This window comes from Dermochelys coriacea, chromosome 15, assembly GCF_009764565.3.
Source record: "Dermochelys coriacea isolate rDerCor1 chromosome 15, rDerCor1.pri.v4, whole genome shotgun sequence".
NCBI classification, from domain to species: Eukaryota; Metazoa; Chordata; order Testudines; family Dermochelyidae; genus Dermochelys; species Dermochelys coriacea.
The window spans coordinates 29,111,107-29,123,495 of NC_050082.1; the positions used below are offsets into that span (position 1 = coordinate 29,111,107).

The window sequence follows — 12,389 nt, forward strand, 5'->3', positions numbered from 1 at the left end:
TTTCTTGCACCTGCCTGTGAGACATCTGGTACTAGCTGCTGTTGGAGACAGGTTAATGGAGTAGGTGGATCCTACTTCTTCTGATGTGGCTATTCTTGTGTTCCTCTTTTTGCCAATGACGTGCCCTATGCAGGACCTGCATGCTTTAATTATTCTCAAACTCTCCACCCATTCCTTCTTAGAGCTGACCCTATCACAAGTTATTTTAAGCCTGATTGAATTGGATGCCTTTTCCTTGTGAAACTGGAAGGGCATCTCTCAAACTGCTGTGACTCCATAGTACCAAGAAATGTTTTATTTTCAGCTACAAGAATACAGGCCAGATACAAAGGCTGCTTAGGGAAGAGAGAATACAAGAAACAGAAGGAAGCGGGTAAGTTTGATCATTCCTTAGTGATGAGTTTTCCAGCATGAGTTTGTAAGTCTGGAGGTCGAGGATACCACTTCCCTGCAAGCAACTGCATTGCACTATACTCACCCCATATAGGGGTGTGTGACTTGACTTTAGCTGCCAAATAACCGGGGGTGACAGCAGCATTAGAGATAGTCAGCCAGTTTCTTCATTACTCCACTAGCTTGTGTGACCCTGTTTCCGTGTGTGTCCCAGTACGTAGATGTGATCAATGCTGTGTAAGCATAGTACCCTCTTGTTAAGGTTCCTTCCCCACTCTGAACTCTAGGGTACAGATGTGGAGACCTGCATGAAAACCTCTAAAGCTTACTATTTACCAGCTTAAGTTAAAACTTCCCCAAGGTACAAACTATTTTACCCTTTGCCCTTGGACTTCCACTGCCACCACCAAACGTCCGGGTTTATTTTTTGAGAAAGTTGTTTGGAAACGTCTTTCCCCCCCAAAATCCTCACCAAAACCTTGCACCCCCTGCCTGGGGAAGGCTTGATAAAAATCCTCACCAATTTGCATAGGTGACCACAGACCCAAACCTTGGATCTTAAGAACAATGAAAAAAGCATTCAATTTCTTACAAGAAGAATTTTAATATAAGAAAAGGTAAAAAGAATCACCTCGGTAAAATCAGGATGGTAAATACTTTACAGGGTAATTAGATTCAAAACATAGAGACTACCTCTAGGCAAAACCTTAAGTTACAAGAAAGACGCAAAGACAAGAATATTCATTCTATTCAGCACAGTCTAATTTCTCAGCCATTTAAAAACCATACTCTAATCTAACGCATATCTAGCTAGATTACTTAAGTTCTAAGGTTCCATTCCTGTTCTGTCCTCGGCACAAGCATCACAAAGACAGACCCTTTGTTTCTCCCTCCCTCCAGCTTTGAAAGTATCTTGTCTCCTCATTGGTCATTGTGGTCAGGTGCCAGCAAGGTTATCCTAGCTGCTCAACCCTTTACAGGTGAAAGGATTTTTCCTCTGGCCAGGAGGGATTTTAAAGGTGTTTACCTTCCCTTTATATTTGACAACTCTGCTCTATGGCTGGAATGTAACTGGAAGCTACAGCACTGGGAAATGTCTGAATGCTCCAGGAGACAAGCTTTTGCTTGGTTTGCTGGTCAAACCAGGCAGCTCTGTTCTAACTAGCTCGCTGGCTTGTCCTGTTTCTATCCAAGTATGTTAAAAGGACAGCTGTACTCTCCAAAGGACACTAACAATAAGAACAGGTCTAAACATTTGTTTGGCTGCATACATCAAGCACCATACTGGCCTTATTGTCATTGAGGACATTGGGCCTGGCATTGCTCTGAAGTTTAGGACCCCAATATCCCCACATCCCCTTCAACGGAGCCACTGTAACACACAGTGCTGGATCCAGGGAGATGTATGGTACTCTAGGAGAGGCCTGAAGCATTCATGCACTTTTCTAAGGAAACTCTTCCTGACTTCCAAGTCAGCAGGGGATTAGCAGGATTCGACAGCAAAGGGACTAAATATTTCTAAGTGTAACCTATCAGCTTGGCTGATTCTTGCAGCTATTAAGCTCGAGGCCTGCTGGAGAGGGGTGCTGGCACGCAAAGAAGCCAAGAGGAGAATGTGGGCTGTTGAGACCATTAAAAGGTAGGTTCCACTGTGGGAAGGTAAAAGGGAGGGTGGGGGGAAAATGGGTGCTGGGGCACAGGTGGGGTGATCCGAGAGTGGTACCTAGCAAGTATAAGTCTACTCTTGTCCGGCCTGTAGGTGCCTATGGCAGAATACCTCATTGTTCGTGCTCGTTACCCCTTTGCAAATGTTGCTCTTACCTCAGCCATCTTCAAATGGTTATTTCTGGCTTGACCAGAAATCTCAAGCCCCTTCTCATGAACTTTGTGGTCCACTTTCACAGGCCAGGTAGGTTCTTGTGTTTTTGAATGAGTGTCCAGACTTCATGGGTGATCCTCAAACCAAATCTTTAGAAGTTGCCCACTCTCCATGTCTTTAAACCTGACTCTTGCCTGACTTTTTTTTTTTTTAAATCGTGCTTTGGAATCTAAGAGCAGAAGGTAATAGAATAGATTTTTTTTCTTAAACTTGCAAGCACAATTTATTGGTGCATTAAAAATTAATGGCTTCCATAAAATGGAATTTGGATGTTGAGTGGAATAGTCTTTTAGTGTTTAGCATATTGAAAATCTGAAGTTCTCTGCTAAGGAGATTGGCTGGCTGCAGTGCTTTCTCTGACTTAGTGTACTAAGCAGTTGTTGGCATGAATTTTCTGACCTGACTTGTCTTCCACTCCCATTACTTTCTGAATGCCATTTGTAAGCAAGAGTTCTCATTATGATCTTTCCTGTAGGTTTATAAAAGGCTTCATCAATCGAAAAAATCCCCTTTGCCCAGAAAACGATGAGTTTATAAGCTTTGTGCAGTACACCTATCTCAGGAAGCTCAGAGACCACGTTCCCAAAAATGTCTTGGACAAGAACTGGCTCAAGCCTCCTGCTATCTTGGAAGAGGTGAGGACAGGGTTTGCAATATAGTAATACAGTTTCAAGGCACTGCTCATTTGTGTAACCTTCCCTTATAACGCAGTGAAATGACTCCCTCCAGCTCTGTGCTCAACCTGCAGCGAACCGTGCTCAAGCATCCCAAGAGAAGCTGCTCACTTTGCTTTCAATGTTACTGCCATCCCCACTAATTTTACTGTTGAAAATTAACATCAGAAATGCACATTCATTACACTGAGGTCAGTTACTTAGGGTTGTCAACAATGTGTTACAAAAATAAGGGACTTTTCTTAGGACCCCCATCCATCCCCTCCTGATAGTATAAATACTAAGCACTACTTGCCTCCATTCACCAGGGGTATTTCTTTTTTACAGCCCTCAACTCCGATCTTGTTGTAGAGAGATGGAAAAAATAAGGGACATTCCCCCCACCTCCCTTGTAATATGGGACTGTTGGCAACCCTCTGTTGCAGTAGAACAAACCCCACAGCATTTTAAACTTGCAGCACGAATAATTTGTATGTCCTCTTGGATTATACATTATATCCCACAGCTGGGGCTTGGCAGGCTGAGAGGTATGGCCTTGCTTGGTGTAAGAACTGGATGAACAGTTCAGATCATCCCCAAGAGAATACTAAATTTAAAACAGTTTACATTTTTATTGGCCTTCTATTCCTTGGTGCAGGGTTGTCAGAATATATTAGATTCTTGAACCATCTGTCTGAGATTCTGAACTGTCACTTTTATAGAAACCGTTTCTGTTCTTATATGAAACTCCCATTTCCTTGATAAACATCTTGGATCACTTCAGCTTCAGAAATACTACTCGGCATTCACCTAATGTACTGCGTCTTCAAAGCACTGCACAAACATGAACCATCTCTCCCTTGAGTAAACCCATTTTACGGGGGAAGGGGGAGGGAACCTGAGGGACGAGTTGACTTGTACCAAAGTCAGACATGGAATTGGTCTCACAGCTGAGACTAAACTTCATAAATTCAGTCCATGCTGCCTCTTCAGCTCCACACCAGTTACATCTGGACACCCAATGCATGTTTACGTTGGAAATACATTCTCGTCTTTTCTGCAGACCTCTGAGATGCTGAAGAAAATCTGCATGAGGAACCTAGTGCGAAAATATTGTCAAGGGATTACAGCCGAGAAGGATGCCCAGGTAATACATGGAGTATGTGTGTTCATGAAGGGACTTGGTAGAGGACATTCCCTCAGATAAGAGTCCTTTTCTTTGTTAGCGGTACAAAGCAAAAGCTATAACAAGTAATTAACTTTACATTTTATGCTAGCTCAACCAATGAGTCCTTCACCCCTTTACAGTAGGAAAATATTCGTGCTTTTTCTTTGAGGGTGATGGCCCTGACCTTTTGTTGTGGGGTATTTTAAATACACAGTACAGTTCTGCCCCATAGCCTGAGCTGAGACCTGTGTAATGTGAATAGAACTATCTCCCATCACTTTTCAGATGAACAGTGTGTGGTTTAAAAAAAAAACAAAAAAAAAACTGTCAGGCTGGTTGCCTGCTAAATCCTTGCAATAGCAGGACAGGAATCAACTAAACATGGTGGGAGAAATGCAGCTTTACAGCTAACGCACAAATTGCAGGAACCCTGCTCTAAGTGATGCCCTTCACTCGGTCTCTAATCTGGCTAGTGGGAAACTCTACTGGGAATATAAAAAGGTGGTGGTGTGGCTTTTTGTTTTTTATAAAATAGTTGCGGCAAAAAGTAGTAGCGAGTGCCATTTTCAGAGGGAAGAAGGATGGCTACCTGCAGAGCATAAGCCAGCCCTTTGCAGACACCAGGCTAAGTGAGTATACAACAACAAACTTCACTCCTGTGCTCCTTACTCAATGTAGACCCATTTAATATACTGGGCAACAGATCCTGAGGTCTGTGGAAGTTTTGCCTCAGTGAGGACTATCCAATTAAGTCCTGTAGGAAGTGGTGGTGTTTTTCTGCTGACTCAGCTCTGGATTCCAGTGTCCTGTGGCTTATAATGGACTGATGCCTAAAGACCATCTGTTAGAGGAAACCTTTCAAATACACACAGATTTAGTGTTTGTCGTGTTGGCAGCTGAAGGCTTTGGTTAATAATGAGATCCTTTCTGAGAAGGAGCCTCGCCTAGCTCTCTCTAGAGAAAGGAGAGATGGACTGAAGGAGTATTAATGGGAGCTAGTCCTATCCAAGCTGAGGATGTACCCCTATGGGATCAATGGGGCAAGAGACGGATCGATTAGTATAAAATGTCCTTACTCAGTAAATGAATCTTAACGTTGTGGGACAAATATTTCACAGGAACAGTTTCAGGAGTCCCCCTAAGGGAGGCCATAAAATCATGGAAAGTTCGGAGTTAAAATGTGAATGAAGCTTAATGAGATTAAAACAGTGAATGCAGAAGTTGGATCAATTCTGATGGACATGGTGGCACCGCATACACTTCCATACTGTGTGGTTTTTGGTTTGCTCCTTAGGTGAGAGAGAGAGAAGCCCCAAAGTACTGCAACTAATCCGTGGGGAGACGGTCAAGGTAAGAAGATGTTCAATGGCAGATTTCTCCTCATCAGCAACATCTCAGTCATCCTCCCTCTTAACCAGGTCACTGCCAAGACTTTTAAATGTGCCAAGGTTAACCTTGTGATGTTCAAAACAGTGTCTCCGCCAGTTCTAAAGGATAGTACATGCAATCAAATAACCAATGTAGCCAAATATTTTTCTGGCCTGACCTATCTCTGGGTTATGTGAGTTTAACTTAAAGACCATCCTTGTGCTGCTTTTGAGTAAGTATGTACCTAGGAAGCGGATGAAACATGAGAAATTATTTATAGTGTAAAGGCTCCTTTTAAGCCTTCATGGGGGGGGGGGGGGAGGGGAATCTGGTGTTCTGATCGTGTGTGGGGAGTTCTTATGAGGCTTATTGACCTAACACATTAACAGCAACTTCGGTCTCAGATGGATTCTGTTTTGAGAATCCTGTAGAGTGAGTGAGTGGTTGCTAGGGAATTCAGTGCTGCTTTCCTTTTCTAGGACAGCTGAACGATGGAAACCCAGCAACTTAATGCCCCATTCTTGTGCCTCTGCCAGCATATAATTGACAGTTAAACTGCAGATGCATATAGTGCCCATTATGTTATCCCATAAAGCTGGAGGGCCATACAGAATAAACTGTTTCCAAAAATCTCATGATCTGCTCCCACTCACAGCTAAACCTCCCACCCCCAATTTCAGAGTTTAAAGAAACCAGCTCAGTATATTCTAAGCAGAAGGCAATAATACCCTAAATCTTGTCTTGTGCTATAGTCCCCAGAATTTCAGGCCTATGTTGCCTGCTTCCTGAGTTATCTCCAATCAAACCTAACCTCAGTGAATGCTAACATTCATGTGTTGTTTCAGTATATGACGCCAGTGATAAAATATGACAGGAACGGGTTTAAAGCAAGAGAACGGCAACTTGTTCTGACCCAGTCAGCAGCTTATGTGGTGGAAATGGCCAAGATCAAACAGAAAATAGACTATGCAACTCTGAAAGGTAACCGTGTAAGTCAGTGCTAGTTCTTCCCTTGCAGAGGTTAAGGCCTTGGCAAAGGGGCAGAATGTGAAAAAGAGGAGGGCTTACCCCCCTTGTTAGTTCCTCCTTCCCTCCAGGTTTCCAACCCCCCTCATCTGTTATTTAGCTTAGTGATTTAAATCCTTTTACGTTTCTTGGTGGTTTGTAAAAAGATGTTTGCAAGCACAGAGGGTTATCGCTTCACTTGCCTCCTGCTGACTTGCTGAAAGATGACCACAATTTATCCGCTAAAGCAGTGTGACCTTGTGACGATGTGCTTGATTATGCAAAACTAGACTTTTTTTTAAACAACCCTACTCTACAGGTATTTTTCCTTTTAAAGTCTTACTGTTGTCTAAAGGGTTCACTCAGTTCTGGGCTGAATTATTCGGGGGGGGGGGGGTGAATTAGTAACTATATATCGCTACTCTTGTTTGAGAGAACATCCTTGATTCTCCATTACTGTAACTAACCAGCATCTCTTGGAGAGGAATTTTATTAAATTAGAAACCAGACCTCATCTGGGGAACAAATGTCAGGTCACTCCATGGATTGGACAGATCCTTTCTATTTATAAAACAACTAATCCCTGTAGTAGAGTAGCAGTCTGTACTCTGTGTGTATATATGCTGCATGTAAGTTTTTATTCAAGGTTGGGTAACTATCCATCTCTGTTTAATTACAGCAAACAGTACACAAGGCAAAAGGGATTAGAGTACTAGATTCTTCAGAGGAAATAAGAATTTCCAAACATCACTAAAGTGCCATTTATGCATGTGTCCATGAAACTAACATAATTTTGGAAAGAGATGGAGCACACACTTTGAATGTGCAGCTATTTTTTTATTTTTATTTTTTAAAAATACCCCATTCTGGCAAGATAGAGGAATTTGTTGGTGAGGACGGGGTTACACACCAAAAATTCCTTGATTATAGCTAGGTAACACAGAATATTTTCAAAATTAGCTGTTTCAATATGTTAGGAATTAAAATAGGGGCAGGAAAAATTGAGCAATTTAAGAATAATGCCCAGGAATCGGCACTGATGCTTCTTATTTCTCAGCTGCTGTTGGAGCAAAGGTTTCTGGGAGCTGGTAAGCGGGGGAGCGGGTTTTCCTCATACTTGAAAAGATACCAATTCAGTGTACTGTCCTTTTTCTCCACAGCTTGAGGGCCCTGATATTGTAAACAAAACCACCAACCTTCACCCAAGATGAGGATTGTGTTATGGTTATCTCTGGAAAGTGGCTTTCTCTTCCTCTAATTTTTGGGGTTCTTTTTTAAGGTATTTCTACCAGCAATCTGAGTGATGGGCTCCTGGTCATCCACGTTCCTGAGGACAACAAACAGAAGGTAAACTACCAGAAACCTCATAGTGAGCCAGGCGAATGTGGAACATCTTCACATGAAACAACCAAGTTACTATAAATACCAAATGCACTAGGGGCAGCACTTTACAAGCCTCCTTATACAGGATCACTGGCCTGATTGGGGGAGGGAGAAATATGTTTTCTAATGATAGGTAACAACTGAAGGTATGTTTGGACATTTCTCTGCCAGTACTAGGCAATCATGAAAGTATTTCCCTACATTTACAAATGTTGTCTAGCTTAACTGCTGGTCTGAGGGGAAAAAAAGCTCTTTGCCCTTGTACTTAAGAATGCTGAATTATTTTGTCCCCATTTCTGCTTTTAGGGAGACGTGATCCTTCAGTGTGAGCACATCTTTGAGACTGTCACAAAGCTCTGCATGCTGGCCAATAAGCAGAATGCTGTTCAAGTTGTTCAGGGAAGGTAAGCACCTATGTTGCCATTCGTGCTACATCTTTTATAAAGGGATTCTGTGGCACTGAGCTCTCCCATTTAGTCAGACAAATCTTTTGACCCAGCAGTCCACACCTACCTAATAATGCAATGTGCTTACACTGTTAAAGGGCAAGATTTGGCCCTTAAGATCATTAGAAGAGTAATCTGGAGCTTGGAGTTATTTTTTTTTTCAGGTAATTGTTTCACAGAACATTTCCCCAGCAGTAGCTTTTGTAGTGACTTCTTTGCAGGCTTAGTTAATGTAGGTGAAGCAGGTTGAACGTGGAGCACTATACAAGTAGACTACGTAATGTATTAGTGCTAGTGTGAATGATTATAGCTCTGTAGTAAACATGGGTTCCAGCATGTCTGTGTAGCTGGATAATCAGCTGAGTCAGTTTTACTTATAAAACAGCTTTTAATTTCATGACTTTTAAATACAATATTTTTCAAACAACTGCTTCCTGCCTTGGGAACAAGTCTGAGTTGTTTGACTCTTGTGTAATCATCTGGGTGATGCCCTGTTCATTTTAACTGAACATACTGCAGAGACAAGATCACAGAGGAGCCTTAAACTGCCAGCAGCTTAATGGATGGGTTTTCTTTAAACTGAGCTGTGCTGACCCAATAGATAGTATGCCAGCCAGATCATTCCAGAAAAACGCTGCTCTCAACTAGACAGGAGCAGGTTCTGGAGACACTAAACACTGAAGAGGCCATTTCTTCCAGATAACATCTGACACTACCAGCTCAGTCTGTATTTAGGCCTTGTGGGCTTTCAGGAAACAGGGAGGTGATGTGTATCAATCCTAGACTGAAACCAATGGAATGCAAAAGCTGCAATGGATACATGTACCTGCTCTTCATCTTCCTTCTGCTGGCCACTACATTTCAGTTGTAATACAGCATTTATGCTTGTTCAGTCCGGCCAGACCAGGCATGCTGCCTAATTTAGCATGCTTGTGTTTCTTTCCTTTTATTAGTGTGTTCTAGTAATCAAACAGCTGTTCAAGAATTCCTTGTTTTTGTTCTGGCTTGGTTGCACATGTGCAATTGTTCAGAGAATTTATCTAAATCTGAGGGGTTTTGAACTTTAACTTAATGGGATCTGCCTGGGGAACAGAACCAAAGAGGAGCTTAGAGTAAAGCCTATTGTAAGGAAAGCTCGTAACAAGCAATATACACTTGTGTACTTGCAGCCTCCAGTTTCACATCAGTTCTGGGAAAGAAGGGATGATAGCTTTCACAACTGGACAAGAGCCTCAGATCTATAAAGCCAAAAATGGACACTTAACAGTGGTAAGAACTAGAATTCTAAGTTACATCTAATGCTCCTCACATGGGTGGCATAAGTAAGCAGAGACTGCTCTGGTCATTTGGAAGACGGGACTGATGCATTCCTCTCGTCTGTGTATTATAGTGTTGGGGTCAGATAAATGACTATGCTTCATATTACTCAATAGATCTGCACTGTGTGTCCTGAGTCCTGCCTGCTCACCTTAGTTGCACATTCTTACTGCTGCTTCCTCCTGTTAGCCCTGCAGAGCCAACCTGGCAATGGAGGGGGAGCTAGATTCTCTTTCGGCTTCTGCAGCAACTGAATTGTTCAACACTCAACTGGAGAATTTTCCTCTCTAGTGGGAATATGTGAGCCTGCAAACACACCTGGACTTTCAGGTGCTGGGTAGAGTTTTTGTGACTTTGGTGGTTAGGAAAAAATAAGCAAACTTTACATCTTTTCCCTGAGAAAGCAAGAACCTCACGGTTCCATTGGCAGTTACTTTCCAGAGCACAACCATATCTTTAAGGCAGTATCAAGTCTCTAGAGGCTGGTGGATAAATCCTGCCTCACACCATGTCTGATAATATGGATTCACTTCCCCATTCTTGCTAGCATTTGGGTAGAGAAGAGCAGGAGGACTGACAAACAAGCCAGTGTGAAGAGAACTCTTCCTCCACCAGCCCAAATGTCTTATGGGCACCAAGTCTCATCTCAAAAAAGGCATACTGGCATTAGAAAAGGTTCAGAGAAGGGCAACTAAAATGATTAGGGGTTTGGAACAGGTCCCATATGAGGAGAGATTAAAGAGGCTAGGACTTTTCAGCTTGGAAAAGGAGACTAAGGTGGGGGATAGGATAGAGGTCTATAAAATCATGAGTGGTGTGGAGAAAGTGAATAAGGAAAAGTTATTTACTTGTTCCCATAATATAAGAACTAGGGGCCACCAAATGAAATTAATGGGTAGCCAACTTAACAAATAAAAGGAAGCTCTCCACACAGCACATAGTCAACCTGTGGAACTCCTTGCCTGAGGAGGTTGTGAAGGCTAGGACTATAACAGGGTTTAAGAGAACTAGATAAAATCCTGGAGGTTAAGTCCATTAATGGCTGTTAGCCAAGATGGGTAAGGAATGGCGTCCCTAGCCTCTGTTGTCAGAGAGTGGAGATGGATGGCAGGAGAGAGATCACTTGATTGTTACCTGTTAGGTTCACTTGCTCTGGGACACCTGGCATTGGCCACTGTCGCCAGAAAAGATACTGGCCACTGTTGCTAGACAGGATACTGGGCTGGATGGACTTTTGGTCTGACCCAATATGGCCGTTCTTATGTAGCAAATTAACCCTACATAGTGAAAGGTAGGAGTGTCTCAGAAGCTGTTTCAAAGGCAATGATGCCTGCATGTTAAGCAACATTAACTTAATTTAAAGCTGAAATATGGCAATAGATGTGTCCGTGTCTTTTCTCCATGAGCAGTAACTGTCTCTGGGTGCCTATGGGTTGTTCAGCCATAACTAAAGCACCTGGGAGCATCACTTCGCTTTCCTTGCTGATCCCCAGAGGTGCATGTAGCATAATGTGCTTCCTGGCACTGAAGTGCCACATCCATTCGGATTGTCTGAAGTGGCTGCACTGGAATTCTTCTTCCACACAGTTCTCACCAAGGCTGGAATGTCTGCACTGGAATAAAATGGCTAATAATGCCTTCCTTTTATCACAGGTGTCCACCAGAACAAAGTCCTGAGGGTGAACAGGAATTCCTGCTTTGCTTATCACCATCTTTGCTCATAACAGAAAGGAACCCACTGGATGAGATCAGCACTGACATCTTCCAGTTGAAAGCTTTCTGCTGCCATAAGACTGAGATTTGAGTTCACCTGCAGCTTTTGAGCTTTTGTTCTTTTTAACTAAAGTTAATCAACTGTAGCTGTAACATTCAATTTGATGTAGATTTGAGTTACTAGTACTAAATTTCATAAATCTGTTTAACCCAAACGATGAAATTCTCTAACATGGAAAATAACTTTACTTACTGGGTAAGTAAAGACAAAGCTAAGATCTCAACCATCCAGGAAAGACTGAGCAAAAACAAGAGGTTCCCTGGCTCCTGAGCAGGGATCAATGAGCAATTCTTTGCACAAACTGCAGACTGGCAAATGTGTCAGTATGGTCTGGAACCCATCTATGGCCACATGAAGGCTATGAACCTTCAAAGCCAGCATAGTTAGACTTCACCCTGGTGCACCTAGGCCTAAGTGGGCAGAATGAGTGTGTGCTATGAACACAAAGAATAAGGCTGGCAACACATTCTTTACTTGACTCAATGTAGTACTAGATGAGGTTGCTTAGCTAGAAACCTCATGCACTTTCTTTCTGGCCAGTTAGTGTCTATAGTTGACTTAAGACTTTTCTCCATGTTTGGTATATTAATGGCTATACAGTGCACTGTACAAGTACAAGGCACTGGAAATAGTAACAAAATAAAAGATGGGGGAGTATTCTTTGACTTTTAAATTCTATTGAGCTGAAACAATAGAACAGACCAGCCACATGGGTCAGCACAAAGGTCCATCTAGCCCAGTATCCTGTCTTCCCACAGTGGCCAATGCCAGGTGCCTCAGAGGGACTGAACAGAACAGGTACTCAACAAGTGATCCATCCTGTTTCCCATTCCCAGCTTCTGGCAAGCAGGAATGGTTTCCCTAGCCTCTGCCTATCCTGGCTAATAGCCATTGATGGGCCTATCCTCCATGAATGTATCTAGCTCTTTTTTGAATCCTGTTATAGTCTTGGCCTTCACAACATCCTCTGGCAAGAAGTTCCACAGGTTGACTGTGTGGAAAA

General features: G+C 42.6%; 1 protein-coding gene across 10 annotated transcripts in view; it reads left to right on the forward strand.

The window, feature by feature from the left end:
• MYO1H (myosin IH) overlaps nt 1-11,540 on the forward strand; it is a 53,312-nt gene extending 41,772 nt beyond the window's left edge. For all 10 annotated transcript variants that reach the window (XM_038373564.2, XM_038373565.2, XM_038373566.2 and 7 more), the window contains 11 exons: nt 305-373; nt 1,948-2,032; nt 2,748-2,907; nt 3,989-4,072; nt 4,629-4,722; nt 5,388-5,443; nt 6,307-6,442; nt 7,746-7,813; nt 8,156-8,253; nt 9,465-9,564; nt 11,266-11,540. In XM_038373564.2, coding sequence (XP_038229492.1) covers nt 305-373; nt 1,948-2,032; nt 2,748-2,907; nt 3,989-4,072; nt 4,629-4,722; nt 5,388-5,443; nt 6,307-6,442; nt 7,746-7,813; nt 8,156-8,253; nt 9,465-9,564; nt 11,266-11,289 — 974 coding nt within the window. In that variant the 3' untranslated portion in view covers nt 11,290-11,540. The remainder of the gene's footprint in view (nt 1-304; nt 374-1,947; nt 2,033-2,747; nt 2,908-3,988; nt 4,073-4,628; nt 4,723-5,387; nt 5,444-6,306; nt 6,443-7,745; nt 7,814-8,155; nt 8,254-9,464; nt 9,565-11,265) is intronic.
• The last annotated feature ends 849 nt before the right edge of the window (nt 11,541-12,389 follow it).